Consider the following 16397-nt stretch of genomic DNA (forward strand, 5'->3'; position numbering starts at 1 on the left):
GCAAATCTGAGATACTATGGTGGCAGAGCAGACAGGTGTGGAGAGAAGGTAAATACCTGTTAATTATTGAATCTTTTAAATTCACATTTTTGCTGCAAATTTGGTGGGGATTTTTTTCCTGGCCAAACAGCATGTGGGATCATAAAGGTGCCCCAACCAGGGATCAAATCACAGCCCCTGCAGTGAAAGCGCAAGAGTCTTAATCACTGGATGACCAGGGAAGTCTTGTTAGCTGTTGAATTAATCAGATCCTCGAACCTGCTCTCTCTCTGGACTTCATCTCTGAGACATGGGTTGACTGTTGAAGCCAACGTACGTGAGCTGGGGATTTCTGTTGCTTGGGTTGTAGACACTGTCACTCACACCAAGTAGAGTCAGGTCTGAAGCAGTGGGGCCCCTCCGTGGCCAGGGGCAGAACCGAAAAGGAGATCAGAGGTTTGCTGATGGACTCATCTGGATTTGACTGAGCACAAGCATCAGAAGCCAGTGGGGCTGGCTTATTCAGAAACTAGTCAGTTGGTTTTAAGATTCTTACATTGTGGCAGTTTAAGTTATCATTCTGTGAGTTTCCTCCTAATACCCACTTCCTGTCTGATATCCTCACAGAGGCAACATCTGCCTGGACCCAGGGGACTCAGGAATTTGGGGGCAGTTAGAGCTGCAGGTATTCAAAATTGTGTAAGATAACTTTTCAAAAAACTAATTTTCTGACAAGTCATCAGTCTATATGTTCTGGCATATGTCTTCCTTGTATGGATACAGACATGGGAGTCTGAGGGCCCAGGAAGGCAGAGCTAGGGTGAAGACCCAGGGTGACGAGTTCTCTCAGAAACTACCCCAAGAAGAGAGGAGAATATTTCTCTCCATGAAAGGCACTGTGATCTTGACAGGGACATAACTGCCTTGTGACTCAGTTTCCTTATCTTCAAAATGGAGATAATTATTCCTCTCTCACAGGTTATTCGGGGCTTCCCTGGTAGCTCAGACGGTAAAGAATCCACCTGCAATGCAGGAGACTCAGGTTTGATCCCTGGGTTGAGAAGATCCCCTGGAGAAGGGAATGGCAACCCAATCTAGTGTTCTTGGCTGAGAAATTCCATGGACAGAAGAGCCTGGCAGGCTACTATCCACAGGACACAACTGAGTGACTAACAATTTCTTCACTTTTCACTGGTTATTTAAAGGCTTGGAGACAATATATGTAAAGTATCATAGTAAATGCTCTGTCCAGAGCCACTGGTTTCATTCTACAGCAAGCCAGAAGGATTCTTGTTGTGGTGGGTGGCGGCAGGAAGGGAGATCCTTTCAGAAACAGTGGAAAGAGAAGAAAGAAAAAAAATTCAGAAGGTCTCATGTCCTCCAGGCTCAATGGGCTTCATTAGATTTTCATCAAATCAGAGTCGGGGAGACAGGGCATCAGGGGGCTGATGAGGACCCAGCAGGAGAGAAGCTGGCCTCTCTCTCTGCAGCCCCGCCCCTCCTCTCATCACCATGGAGACGGCGCCCGCTGCCCGGTGGGGTTCCCGCCCACACTGGACCCGAGGCTGCTGCAAAGGGAGGCGCAGGGGCCTAGCAGACAGAATTCCGTCTGGAAAGTTGGAGGAAGGGTGGGGAGTGTGTGTGCTGATGCCACCCCCCCCAACCCCGCCCCAGCTCCCAAGACGCTAAAGAATTCAGGTTGGTGTGGGATGCGTCTACGTTTGAATCCGAGCTCTGCTAGCAGCCTGGCTGCGTGACTGTGAAAAGAACACTTCCCCTCTCGAAGCCTCAGGTTTCACATCTGTCAAAGGAAAGGGGAAAAGGTATAAGAACAAAAGCCTGGTGAAGAAAACTGTAGGGTAGGAAGCAATGAAATACAGAGAACCTCACATGCCGTTTATGAAAAAAGGGAACTTCACAAAACTGGTGTTGATTACGTAAGTGTGGAAAGACACACTTGATCTATGCTTACCAAAAGTGGGGAACGAGGAGAGATATACTCTAAAATACACTTCTTGTCCTCTCTGGAACTGGGGATTGCACATCATTTTTGTTTATATTTTTTTTGGTTCTTTCTCAAATTTTGGCCCATGAACAAGGATTGCTTTGAAAGTCAGAGTGACAGTAATAGCTACCATTTGTGAGCATATTATGCATGGGGTATTGTGTTAAGTGCTTTACATAATTTAAAGCCCTTTATGTCTTCACAATAACCTGAGGTAGGGGGTGTACTCTGGTTATCCTCACTTTACAAAGAGGAAATTGAGATTCAGAGCGTTTAAGGGGCTTGACCAAGGTCAAGCCACTGCAGAGTGGCAAAGCTAAGCTTTAAAATCAGTTAAAATACCAGACTCAAAATTCAAGCATTTAATTATTATCACTATTACCTCTCAGGGCAAGAAAATGCTTCAGGCTCTGTTTCCTTAAAGGTTTTACTGTGAGAAACACCAAGGAAATCAAAAGTAGAAAAATATAATTCTCAGTTATAAAATGAGTAAGTTCTGGGGATCTAATGCACAGCATGATAACTACAGTTAAGAATACTATACACTTTGGAATTTGCTAGGAGAGTAAATCTTTATTCTCACTACACACCCCAAATGATAACCATGTAAAGAGAGAGATGAGTTAATTAGTTTGGCTGTGGCAATCACTTCACAATGTATATATATATATATATATATATATATATATATATATATATCTCAAATTATCACATTGTACACTTTATTTTTTTCTCATTGTACACTTTAAATGTACATTTGACCCTTAAACAATGCAAGGGCTAGGGGTGCTGACTCCCACATCCCAAGCAGTTGAAAATTTGAGTATAACTTAGAGTCAGACTTCCATATATGCAGTTCCATCATATCCGAGGTTCCACATCTATGGATTCAACCAACCACAGGTGGTGTAGAACGGCAGTGTGTATTTATTGAAGGAAATCCATATACAAATGCACCTGCACAGTTCAAACCTGTGTTGTTCAAGGAGCAACTGTGTACAATTTTGCCAATTATAAAAGAGCATAAAAAAAGAAGACAAAAAATATAATCAACTCTGATATACCTATCACCCAGCTTCCAAGAAGTCCTTGGATGGAGGGATTTGGGTGGAGGGTTCAGGGAGTGGGGAAGGGGAGGGGAATGACACTCAGAGCCAGAAGTCTCAACTTACACACACCACACACACACACCACATCACACACAATCACGCACCACACATACATATACATACACCACACCACACACACATACACACACACCACACACAAACACCACACATGCATACGCACATCACACACACACACACCACATATGCATACGCACATCATGCACACACAAACACACCACATATCCATACGCACATCACACACACAATACACCACATCACATACATACACACACAACAAACACACCACACACCACACATACATATAGATACACCACACCATACACACATCACACATGCATACATACATATACATACACACACCGCAATACGTACACATACACCATACCACACACCCCCCAAACATACATACATACACACACACCACACACACACACCCCACACACACACACCATACATACATACACATACCACATCACACACAATCACGCACCACACATACATATACATACACCACACCACACACACCACACACACATACACACATCACACACACACAAACACACCACACATACATACACACACACCACAAACACACCACACATGCATACGCACATCACACACACAATACACCACATCACATACACACACACACAACAAACACAACACACACCACACATACATACACATACACCACACCATACACACATCACACATGCATACATACATATACATACACACACCACAATACGTACACATACACCATACCACACACACCCCAAACATACATACACACACACCACACACACACACACACACACACACACACACCACACTCATACACACATCGCACATACATACAACATACCACACCACATACACACACACACAGGGCTCCCAGGCCCCACTTCGGGCTGTTCTGGGGCTGTGGCCCCAACCACACGGTGGGGCACCGCAGGCAGGCAGCCGTCCACCCCCTCTTCCGCCCCTGCTCATGTTCCTTCCTCCTTTTTCTGTTCTCCTGACGTGCATTTCCATAGCTGCCTCCTTTATAGGTCCCTGGTTCCCCTCCAAGACCTCGAGGTTTTGGCAGCTCTGCAGGACGAGGACATGGCCAGGGGCCCTGACAGCGCGTGGAGGTGGGCGACCCTGGCGGTGCTGGCCGCCCTGGGCACGGCTGTGACAACGACTACCAACCCCGGCATCGTGGCCAGGGTCACCCAGAAGGGCCTGGACTACGGTAACTGGATGCCTTCCTTTCCTTCTCTCCCATCACTGACTGAGCACCGGCTGTGTGCAGCCCTCTGAACCCAGGGTATGGCCTGCTCACTGCTCCTTCAAGGCGGCCCTCTCACTCTGTCTTACAGAGCAAAAAGCTGGGCCAGGGTGAGTTGCCCAAGGTCACAGAGCTGGGAAGCTGCAGCAGGGGGGGATGGACCCCTAGTCTGGAGGACTCTGAGTCCAGTGCTCAGGCGCCTCATGGTCCCCCTCCCTCTACCCAATACCCGATTCGGGCTTGGGCCCTTCACTTCCTTCCTAGCTGGTTCTCAGCCCTGATACTGGTCTGGCAGCCCCTGGCTCAGTCTTCAGCGTAGGCAGAGCTCAGGCTCCGTGAGGATCGGTGGTGCTTGGCAGCCACACTCTGCACAGTAGCTAGCCGGGTGCCACAGAGAGGATGCCCCCAGGCCCCTCCCTCAGGCCCAAACACAGCAGAGAATGTTATGAAGCAGCCTCCTGACCTGCTCAGATCAGTGCCAGGCAGGACGCTAAAAGCACACAATGTTACTAGTGACCTTTACAGATGAGCAGACAGACTGGAAGGAGGGAGGCGGGAGGGGTGGCCTGGATCTGAGCTCTGGTCTGTGTAGAAGTATCGGCGTGGGGCTGCTCAATGCTGCCTCTCGGTGGCAGAGAGATGACTTGCAGAACAGTGGGTGACAGCTGGTGCCAGAGACACCAGACCGAGGAGAAGGCAGGCTCTCAGGGGCAGTGGACCCCCGGGGGAATCAGGACAGGACCGAAGGGAAGTGAAATGAAAGTCTCTCAGTCGTGTCCAACTCTTTACAGCCCCATGGACTATACAGTCCATGGAATTCTCTAGGCCAGAATGCTGGAGTGGGAAGCCTTTCCCTTCTCCAGGGGATCTTCCCAACCCAGGGATTGAAGCCAGGACTCCTGCATTACAGGTGGAATCTTTACCAGCTGAGCCACAAGGGAAGCCCAAGAATACTGCAGTGGGTAGCCTATCCCTTCTCCAGAGAATCCTCCGGACCCAAGAATCGAATCAGGGCCTCCTGGACTGCAGGTGGATTCTTTACTGATTGAGCTATCAGGGAAGCCATGAATACCATCAAGGAGACCTGGTATTCCATCCCTGAATTCCTACCCCAGCCCAGGCAGGACACCTGTGAATCCTAGGGATGGAGACAGGAGGCTCCCCATGAGCTAGGAGAAAGGATTATGCCCCTGCTCTGTACCCAGACCTGGAGTGCCTCTGGTCACTTCCCGGGAGCAGAGAGTTGGGCTCAGCCTTGAAGCCCAGAAGTCTTCGCTTCTGTCAGAGCAGCCTCCGTCCCTCCTACTCACACCCCATGCAGCCATCAGTGAGTGTCCTGAAGGGCAGCATGTCGGTTCAGGACCCTCATTACTGACACTGTTCAGCGCCTCCCAAGTGCCTGAATTCAGAAGGTGTCCTGGGCTTGCCATTAGAGACCCTTGGAGACCCGGCCCCTGCAGATCCACAGATGGTGGCCATCCCACATTTTCATTTCTCTCTGGGCAGTGCCAGTCTATGCTTGGTTTACTTCTGGATCCCCAGAAGGCCTGTCCCAGGGCAGGGGCTCTGGGAACAGAAGGCCTGAATTCAGAGGCTGCCTCCCTCGCCTGTCAGCTGTTTGGTCACCTTTCTGGGTCTGTTTCCTTGTCTGTGATTTGGGGGGTGTAACAAGACCCACTGGGCTTCTTCCCTGGTGGCTCAGTTGGGAAAGACTTCCTGCAATGTGGGAGACCTGGGTTCCAATTCAATTGTTTTCAACCAGACCTACTACCCAGGATTGTTCAGATTCGTGTATGTTCAGTTACATGTATGTAATGTAATACATGTATGGGGCCCAGAATTGTGCCAGGAGCAGAGTAAGAACCTGATAAATGTTGTTGCTGTTGTTACTATTATTATTACTATTGTTATTATTACTATGCTTAACTGGCTCTTAAAAAAAGGCAAATCCTGGGATCCATCATTTTACTGCTTACTCTTCTCATTTAATGTGTTTGTCATCTAACTGGTTCTCTGATGCTGTTAACCATGTAATAACGGATGGAAGAATTCCTGACCCTAGGCACATTCATTCAGTCATCCAACAGGTATTAAGTTCTAGTCCCTGTGGTAAATGTGGCGGACGTCTGTGACATCCGTCCCTGGCCTTGGGCGGCTTACATCTAGTAGGGGAGAGAGATATTAATCGAAAAATCACATGAATAGTTGCATAATTACAAAAGGTAATGCGAGCTCCAAAAGAGATGCCCACACCATCGTGAGAATGATAACAAGCAGGATCGCACTCTTCTGATGAACCAGAGAAAGTTCCTAGAAGAAATGATGACCGGGTGAAGAAGAGAGGAAAAGCTTTCCTAGGCAGTGGGAAAAGTGCATGCAAAGATCCTGCGGCAAGAGAGTCCAAAACCCAGAGAGACGCAGTATGTGTGAGGGCAGAGTACAGAGCAGATGTTCAATAAACACCCATAGGATGCATGACTGGGTGTTTGGAGTTGGTGATATTTCAAACTAAGTGCTGGCAAACAAGAGCCTGTAGGCCAAACCTGGGTCACCATGTTTTTGTATGGCCCAGGAAATAAGCATGGCTTTTACATTTTTATATGGCTGGAAAAAATCAAAAGGAAAATCCTATCTCAGGCCGTGTGAAAATGATGTGCGTGCTATGTATGCTAAGTCACTTCAGACTTCAGTGTCCGACTCTTTGCGGCCCCATGGACTTTAGCTGCCCAGGCTCCTTGTCCATGGGATTCTCCAGGCAAGAATACTGGGGTGGGTAGCCATGCCCTCCTCCAGGGGATCTTCCTGACCCAGGGATCGAATCCATGCCTTTCATGTCTCTTGCATTGGCAGGCGGGTTCTTTACCACTAGTGACACTGATGTGAAATTCAAATTTCAATTTCTCTCAGTAAAGTTTGATTGTAACAAAGCCATACCTATTCATTGACTTACTGCCTACGACTGCTTTTGTACAATAACATCCGAGCTGAGTGGTTGTGACAGAGACAGTAAGATCTACAAAGCAGAAAATATTTACTATCGGGTTGTTGACAACAGCCCTTAACTGAGCCCTGTTATAGACCTTTCCAAGCCCACCATCTCTGCTATGAACCAGCTACATGCCTCTGACTTCAGCCTCCTCTCTCTCCTCAGCCTGCCAGCAGGGAGTGGTTACTCTGCAGAAGGAGTTGGAGAAGATCACAATTCCCACTTTTTCAGGAAGCTTTAAGATAAAATACCTCGGCAAAGGGAAATACTGCTTCTCCAGGTAAGCCCTGCCAGCTCAGTCCTCCGTGTTCAGGACTATCGTGTGTTGGGGCCAGTAAGATCTAGACTCATAGAGCCACAAACTCCTAAACTCAGAGAGCTTAGAGGATCCCAAAGCTAGTGTTTACATCATTCCAAGGGGATACAACAGAGAAGGCAATGGCAACCCACTCCAGTACTCTTGCCTGGAAAATCCCATGGACGGAGGAGCCTTGTAGGCCGCCGTCCATGGGGTCGCGAAGAGTCAGACATGACCAAGGGACTTCACTTTCACTTTTCACTTTCATGCATTGGAGAAGAAAATGGCAACCCACTCCAGTGTTCTTGCCTGGAGAATCCCAGGGACGGGGGAGCCTGGTGGGCTGCCATCTATGGGGTCGCACAGAGTCGGACACGACTGAAGCAACTTAGCAGCAGCAGCCGCAGCAGAGGGGATACAGTCCCTAAGCTGCATGTGGAGGAAACCACCCAAACAGTCTTTCAGGCACTCACCGTGACTCCCGAGGGGATGTCATGAATCCCCAAACACTGTGCCAAGCCCATATGTCAACTGGAATTAGGGGCGGAGGTGAGGTTTCTGTGACAGAAAACCTAATCAGAAATGACCTTAACCAGAATGTAGGGGCTCAGAGGACTGAGATGTCCTTGGAATCGTCTGGTTTCTGGTTCAGCTTGAGGAAAGCTCAACACTGGACCCTGTTTCTCTCTTGCCATCTCTCAGTATCGCTTCTCTCTGGAAGGGCTAATTCTCAGGTAGGATGTCCCTGCAAAGATACCAGCACTCCCAGCCCTGTAGGAGGAAGGCATGGTCTTCCTATCACTCAAACAAAACTCCCAAGATTCACTCTGATCGATCCGTTTTAGGTTATATACATACTCCTGGACCAATCACTATGGCCAGGGAATAGAAAACATGAATGAGCTTGTACTGAAGTCTCAAGCTCCACCCTCTGAAGATGGCCTGTGAAGTCAATTTTCTCTAGAGCAACATGGGCTAGATGTGGGGAAGAGTTCCTCCAAAGTAGAAATGGCAGTTCTGTTATCAACAAGAGAGGGATGTGGGTGCTGGGGAGAAAACCCATAAATATCCTCTAAAGAATTTTGTGCACTCACTTAGCAGCAGATATTTGAGCACCTACTATGTGTCTGATTCAGCAGGCTTTGCTATTGTACAATAGTGAAAAAAAGACAGACACATTCCACCCCTTACAGAACGTGTAGTCAATGGAATTACATTTGTTATCTTCGCTGATCATCACACACCCTGCAAGAGAGAGGTTATTTTGCCCGTTTTACAAGTGAGGAAACTGAGACTCAGGATGATTAAGCAATGCGCCCAGGATCACACAAAAGTAAATCGAAGAGCAGGATTCAAATGCAGATTTGTCTGACCTCAAAGCCTCGCCACAGAGTTCCCAAGGCTGCTCTCATCATAACTTTCGGGCTCTCCTAAAATGGATGCGGTAAAGGACCGGGCTGGAGGGGAATGAGTCTGGACTGACCATTGACTGAGTCCTTGTGGATCCCGAGGAGACTAACTGATCGTTTCTTCCTTGCAGCATGGTTATTCAAGGATTCAGTCTTCCCAATTCCCAGATAAGACCGTCGCCGGGTGAAGGCCTTAATCTCGCTATCAGAAATGCCAGTATCAACATCAGAGGAAAGTGGAAGGCACGAAAGAACTTCATGTGCGTTTCCAAGCTTGTTGTTTGTTGAGTGTGTGGGTAAGCTCTTGGTGATACTTGGAAGAGAGGAGAGCCAAGATCTCAACCATGCCCAATTTTTGCCTGGCCGAATACCATCTGCCCCCTCAGAGCTACTGGGAAAATTTTTCACAAAAGAAGTTTTAACATAACTCTTGGTTAGTAGCTGAACATGTTCCCACATCTCAATACAGAACACCGTTAAGGCTGAGTTGGTACATATGGCTTAGGATAGAAGGCTAAGTAGGACCTTTATTTTACCCCTTTATCAGTTAGCAACTGCTGTGTAACAAATCATCCCAAACTCAGTGACCCAAAGCAAGTCATATATCTCCACTTATGTATCTATTTTTTTGGCTGGAGTTCCCTGCCATAGGTTGGCCTCAGCTAGGGGTGGCCCTGTTAAACATATATCTCCTCCTCCTCCCTGGACCAATGAATGGGCTACAGAGAGCATATTCTTAGGACAGCAGAGGTGCAAAAAGGGTACCAGAGGCATATTAAGTCCTAGATTCTGAACTGGCCCATAGTCACTTCTCCTCATATACCACTGGCCAAAATAAGTCACGTGGCCACGTCCAAAGTCAAGAACATGGAAATACACACGTATCCTCCCAAGATGGGCAATGGAGAGGGTATGGATGCAGGGAGGCTGAAAACTGGGGCAAATCATCCAAACGACAGCTGTGAATCTACTGGGCTCTCACTGCAGTCACTGTGCAGAAATGACAGTGACTCAGACGACCTGTCATTTTAGCAACTTCTCCTTTGTGCGGAATCCAGGGAGAAAGCAGACACTCTGATGAGGACAGAGGCGTAGGTCTGCCCTTCGTTATAAGGACTGCTGATGTGCTGTTCCCCACAATAAGCACTACTTAATTTTTCTTTTTTTTTAGCTTTTTATTTTATATTAACAATGCTGTTATAGTTTCAGGGGGGCAGCAAAGGGACTCAGTCATACATACACATGTATCCATTCGCCCCCAAACTCCCCTCCCATTCCAGGCTACCACATAACATTGAGCAGGGTTCCCTGTGTTACACAGCAGAGGGAATTGCTTAATTTTTCATGTGAGCTCTTTCACATCTATCATTTCACTTATGGATCATAAACAAATAAATAGCAACACTTCCTTACATTATAGAAGAGTTGACAAATTGCTTTCACATCCACTGTCTTATCCCAAACTCATTTCAGGAGGGAGTAGTTATTAACCCCATTTAATGAACGAAGTCATCAATTAATTAAAGACACGTCCCTCCCCAAAACTCAGCTTTCTAGTGGCAAAACTAGTGTCCCACTGCTGGTCCAAGGTCTGAGTAAGGAAACTGAAGCTCAGAGAGGTTGAGAAACACCCCCAGTGCCACACAGCACAGGCAGAGGCTGAGGCAGTGGATCAGAGGAGGGTTCTGCCAGGCAGACATGGCTTCAAACTTCGAGTTGGAATTCTGGTTCTTTTACTCAGCTGCTGTGTGACATTGGGCAAGTGGCCTTCCCTCTCTGAACTCCATCTATTCATCCTGAGTGGGGATAACAGCAAAACCTACCTTCCAGCATTGGTGTGAAGTTTGATGGCAGAAGGGAGAAAATGCTTGCTCCAAGTCTCATGTTTGTGTTTCCCTTCAGCAAACTCAGCGGCAAGTTTGACCTCAGTGTGGAAGGCATCTCTATTTTGGCGGGTCTGAAGCTGGGCTATGACCCTGACTCCGGCCACTCCACAGTCACCTGCTCCAGCTGCAGCAGTCACATCAACGCCGTCCGCATACGCATCTCTGGCAGCAGTCTGGGGTATGACCTCCTGGGGCTGTGGATGGGAGGAGGGATGAATGTGCATGCGTGCGCAATCACTCAGTCGTGTCCGACTCTTTGCGACCCCATGGACTGTAGCCCACCAGGCTCCTCTGTTCATGGGATTCTCCAGGCAAGAATACTGGAGTGGGTTGCCATTTCCTCCTCCAGGGGATCTGCCCGACTCAGGGATTGAACCCACATCTCCTGCATTGCAGGTGGATTCTTTACCACTGAGCCACCTGGGAAGTCCTGGGAGGAGGGACAGGATTATCCTAATCATTCTTGTATTGAGACAGCACATCCCAGATGCCACTTCCATTCCAGCCTTGTCCAAAGGCCTCAGATGTAAGGAGGGGACAAAGGTTCACAGATGGAACACACCCTCCCTGCCTTGAAGGGTCCCTTGCTCCCTCATTATTCATTCAGCAAACTTTTACTGAAAACTTATTTTGCTGCAGGCTCTGCACTAAACACTTTAAGTGCACCAAGTTATACAATCCTTATCACAAGCCTATAGGCATTCATTCCTCCATCCAACCAACAAATATCAACTAAGAAACTTCTGTGCATGAGGCTTGTTCATTGTGTTCAAGAAAGAGCAGTGGTCACTAAAAATCTGGCCTTGCTGACAGTGATTGGAGGCTTGATAGATGCCGAGCACTGTTCAGACATGAGCCTTATCCCATTCTGTCCACACAAAGACTCTACAAGGTTAGTCTATTATTACCCCACTTTCAGAGGAGAAGATCAAGGCACAGAAAGAATAGGAAGTAGCCTGTGTTTTTATACCTAATGAAAATTGAGAAGGGATTTAATCCAGGACTCCCAGCACCCAGATTCTTAGCTTCACCGCCCCTGTTCTCTTGAAGTTTCAGCCTGTGGGGAAGATAGACATTAATCAAATCATTGCATTAATGAATGGCTCACAAAGAATTACAAAAGGATATTAGAAGTAGGAAAAAGAGGTACAAAGTGTGGTGAACACATAGAACAGACGGTTCTGACCTAGTTTGATGGTTGCCCAGTTCTTTGATGAAATGACATTTGAATTGAGATGAAAAGAAGTAGGAGTTAATTAGATTGGGGACAGTGGGTGTTTTAAGCAGAGTGAACAGCATGTGCAAAGGTCCTGGGGTGGGAGGAAGCAGAGGACACAGGAGGACATGGCAGAGCTGTGGGGCTGGAGGACAGAGAGAGAGGGAGTGATGAGGAATGAGGCTGAGATGGGGCAGGGTTCCCGCTGTGCACCTGTGGAAGAAATAACCTCATGACCAGTCACTGAATATAGGAGAAGAAGGGCCTGATGGGGGTGTACAGATTCGGAGCCCAGGGATAAGGGCAGTTAGGCCTGTTCGGAAGAGCGATGAAGGCTTCCCAGATGAGGCAGCCTTCTGAGCACAGCCTGGGAAGTACCTGGAAAACCTCATGCCTGTCCCCACATGTCAATCCAGGTGGCTGATCCAACTATTCCACAAAAGAATCGAGTCTTCGCTCCAAAACGCCATGACCAGCAAGGTAGGAGGGGCTCTGAGTCTCAGCCCGCCCCCGTCAGAGTGGGTGGGGCCCGCGGTGTCCACAAACCTCAGGCATCGCTGGACACTTTGCTCTCACGCAGAACTCTTCAGCAGGCCCCTCCAGCCCATAGGGAGCACAAGTCCAGCTCTACAATGTGTCAGGTCAATTTTCCTGGGAATCTAGCAAGAGACTAAGGTTCATGTCACGCACCCTCAGCAAACGCCCCGCACCCTTGAGCCACCTCTGCCCTCCCCTACATCGTCCCCCCCTGCAGAGAAACTACTGTTCTCTCCTGGCCAGCTCTCTTAGCTCTCTGTCCTCCTTCCCCATCCCCCACCCCAGAACCCCCTTGGTGGTGGTGGTGGTGCTGCTGCTAAGTTGCTCAGTCGTGTCCGACTCTGTGCGACCCCATAGACGGCAGCCCACCAGGCTCCCCCATCCCTGGGAGTCTCCAGGCAAGAACGCTGGAGTGGGTTGCCATTGCCTTCTCCACCTTGGTGGTGAGCCCCACCCAGAAAACGTGCAGCTGATGAAGCTGCTAGACTAGAGTGTAGCCAAGCTGTGTCCTGAGGCTGGAACTGGTATGAAGGACAGACACAGACCAGTGTGTCCCCCCAACCCTGCCTTCACTCTAACCCTCATCTCCTATAAGACAACTTCTTCAGCTGAGAAAAAGGGTGGTTCCTTGGGCTAGTTTCCCATTAATACACCATCAGCTTCCAGGGAACACCAGAGCCTGTCTTCCAAGCCAAGTGAGCTTGGGTTTTCTCCAGAGGTCAGTGGGGAGCCATTGAAGGTTTTAGGCAAGGGGATGACCTGGCCAGATCTGTGCTTTAGAACAATTTCTCTGGCTGCCGTGAGAATGGCTGGAGGGGCCAAGAGCAGGGGCAGGAGTCTTGGGAAAACTAAGGAGGCTTGTGCTGTCTTCAAGATGGGAGACCTTGGTCTTCCAGTCAAAGGCACTGACAATATGGGTAAGGAGATATCAACCATCCATCTGAAGGCACTCTGTCAAATATTAAAAGAAAAAAATATCCATGCATCATGGTCAAAATGCATAGCAGAGTAGATTATAAAATGGGTTTTAGAGTCTGAGCAGGAAATAAAATGTAGATATGCATCTCATACAGTCATATGTGTGCTCAGTTGCTCAGTCATGTCTGACTCTTTGTGACCCCATGGACTTTAGCCCACCAGGCTCCTCTGTCCATGGGATTTTCCAGGCAAGAATACTGGAGCAGGTTGCTATTTCCTTCTCCAGAAGACCTTCCTGACCCAGGGATAGAACCCATGTCTCTTGCATCTCCTGCATTAGTAGGCGTGTTCTATGTTACTAGCACCACCTGGGAAGCCCCCATACAGTCATATACAGCTACTATTTCCAAGCTATATGTTGGACTCTGAGCTTCCTGGTGGCCAAAGTGAAAAGGGAAGCTTGAGTAGCTACATGATTTTTGAGGAAGCATTCAAGACAAGCAAAACCTGTCCACAGAATTACTCCCAAAGGACATTGCCCACTACAGGAAGCCTTCCCTGATCTTTTCTTTTATTCTCCCAAGATCTGCGAGGTGGTGACTAGTACTGTGTCCTCCAAGCTGCAGCCTTATTTTGAGACACTGCCGGGTAAGAGCTGGGCGGAGCTAAGAAGGCAGGGGTGAAAGGGGAGGGGGAGCCTGGGGTAGAAGGGGAGGAGGAGCCTGGGGTAGAAGGGGAGGGGGAGCCTGTGGTAGAAGGGGAGGGGGAGCCTGGGGTGAAAGGGGGAGGGGGAGCCTGGGGTAGAAGGGGGAGGGGGAGCCTGGGGTAGAAGGGGGAGGGGGAGCCTGGGGTGGAAGGGGGAGGGGGAGCCTGGGGTAGAAGGGGGAGGGGGAGCCTGGGGTAGAAGGGGGAGGGGGAGCCTGGGGTAGAAGGGGGAGGGAAAGTTGGGGTAGAAGGGAGATAGAGAGGCGGGATGGAGCCAGCAAGTTCCTAGGCAGGCCTGGGCTTGGGTGGGAATGAGTAGAGCCGGTTATTTTCAAATGGTAATTAGCATCAGATCCCTTGGGACCAGGTCCTTGTAGCAGGTCTGGAAGTTAAATGGAAGAGAAACCCTACAAGGGCCAAACAACAAATACCCACAGCCCCCTGAAGCCAGAGATACATAGCTGATCTGAGATCTGAGGCTGGTCACTGCCCCTCTCAAGGACTCAGTTTCCATATCTTTAAAATGGACACAATCTTCTCTTTCCCCAAGTGCTCAGTAGACTGTGAAGGGTTGCAGAAGGTGCGGGAAGACCCATCTGGCCAAGTGTCACCATGTGTCATGTACCCAGCAATAATGTTTCCTCTCGGCCTCCCAATGCTGCGCTGAGATCACTGTTTTCAGCCAGATTTACACCAGGAAACAGGAGCCATGACTTGCCAAATTCACAGGGCCAGTAAGAAGCAGAAATATGACCCAAATTCAGGTTTTCCTACTCCAGAGCCTGTGCCCGAAACTTCTACCAGGGCTGCCTCCCCACAGAGCCTAGTGTGGCCGACACGTGGTACTTGTCCGTTTCAGATACATTTCCTTCTTCCGGGCACTGCCCCAGCCCCTCAGGTGCAGAGCCCATCGTGGGTGTGTTTAATGCACTTGCAGGGTTCAGGGTTTAGCCTCACCAGGCAGGGAAAAGATTGTGGTTTGAGTCCCAGCCTTGTCACTCACAAGCTTTGCCATCCAGGACTCATTATGTTTTCTCAGTTTATTCCCTCTAGCATGGGAAAGAAGGGTTAAAGGAGAAACCAATATTCATTTCATCCTCATTGATTAATGCTGGAAACAGAGCAACCATTCCGACTTGAAGCCAGTTTGGGCTCAGCCTGGGATGTTATCGCTGCAGTAATGACCCCTGCTGGCTTTAGCCCCTACCATGTAGAGGGCATCTGCAAAGTCGTCAGCAGTACCCCACCCTACAAATGAAGACAAGTGGCTCAGAGGAAACGAAAGGACTTGTCCAAGGTCACACAGAGTTCAGTTTAAGCCCAAGTCATCCTGCTCCTTGACTCTGCTTTAGCCATGTCTCATGGCTGTTGGAAGAAGGGAGGGAGTTGATGTTTCTGTGAATGTGGACTGTGGGCTCATTTTCCTTTAAAGGGAGCTCAGGGAGGCAGTGGGAATGGGATTAGCACGGCAGGTCTGCATTTAACTTTAGGAGATGCTGACTCTGCATCCCAGGCTCCAAAGATGCTGCCACGGGGAACCAGCTCATGGTCCATCTTCTTTCCCTCTAGTGACAACCAAACTAGACAAAGTGGCTGGGGTCGATTACTCGCTGGTGGCCCCTCCAAGAGCCACAGCTGATAACCTGGATGGGCTGCTAAAGGTGAGACTCATATCAAGAATCATACCCCCTCACACCTCTGCCTCAGAACCCCCACACCTGGGGGCTTCCCATCATTCTTGGAAACAAATCTTACAATGACCCCACCCCTTTCCTATCTATCCTCACCACTCTCCCCAGCCCACCTTCCATGCCCTCTCCTGGCTCCAATCACACTGACCTTCCTGCTATTCCTGAAATGCACAATGACTGCTCCCTCCCCAGGACCTTTGCACTTGTTGCTTCTTCTAGCCAGGAGGCTCTCATCCAGATATGGACAGCAGCTCTCTCTTCCTTCCTTCAAGTCTTTGCTCAAGTATCCTCTCCCTAGAGAAGCCCTCCCAGACCACCATTGCTAAAACAGTACCCTCCTCTTCCCCTATATTCTGCTTTATTT

At 48.8% G+C, this 16397-nt stretch overlaps 1 protein-coding gene across 3 annotated transcripts in view; it reads left to right on the forward strand.

Moving 5' to 3' along the window:
- BPI (bactericidal permeability increasing protein) overlaps positions 1–16397 on the forward strand; it is an 81488-nt gene that overhangs the window by 45938 nt on the left and 19153 nt on the right. For all 3 annotated transcript variants that reach the window (XM_065921988.1, XM_065921987.1, XM_065921989.1), the window contains exons 2-8: positions 4167–4351; positions 7539–7653; positions 9212–9340; positions 10983–11144; positions 12599–12662; positions 14222–14285; positions 15912–16003. In XM_065921988.1, the coding sequence (XP_065778060.1) occupies positions 4222–4351; positions 7539–7653; positions 9212–9340; positions 10983–11144; positions 12599–12662; positions 14222–14285; positions 15912–16003 (756 nt within the window). In that variant the 5' untranslated portion in view covers positions 4167–4221. The remainder of the gene's footprint in view (positions 1–4166; positions 4352–7538; positions 7654–9211; positions 9341–10982; positions 11145–12598; positions 12663–14221; positions 14286–15911; positions 16004–16397) is intronic.

Source organism: Muntiacus reevesi, chromosome 2 (assembly GCF_963930625.1).
Source record: "Muntiacus reevesi chromosome 2, mMunRee1.1, whole genome shotgun sequence".
Lineage (NCBI taxonomy): Eukaryota > Metazoa > Chordata > Mammalia > Artiodactyla > Cervidae > Muntiacus > Muntiacus reevesi.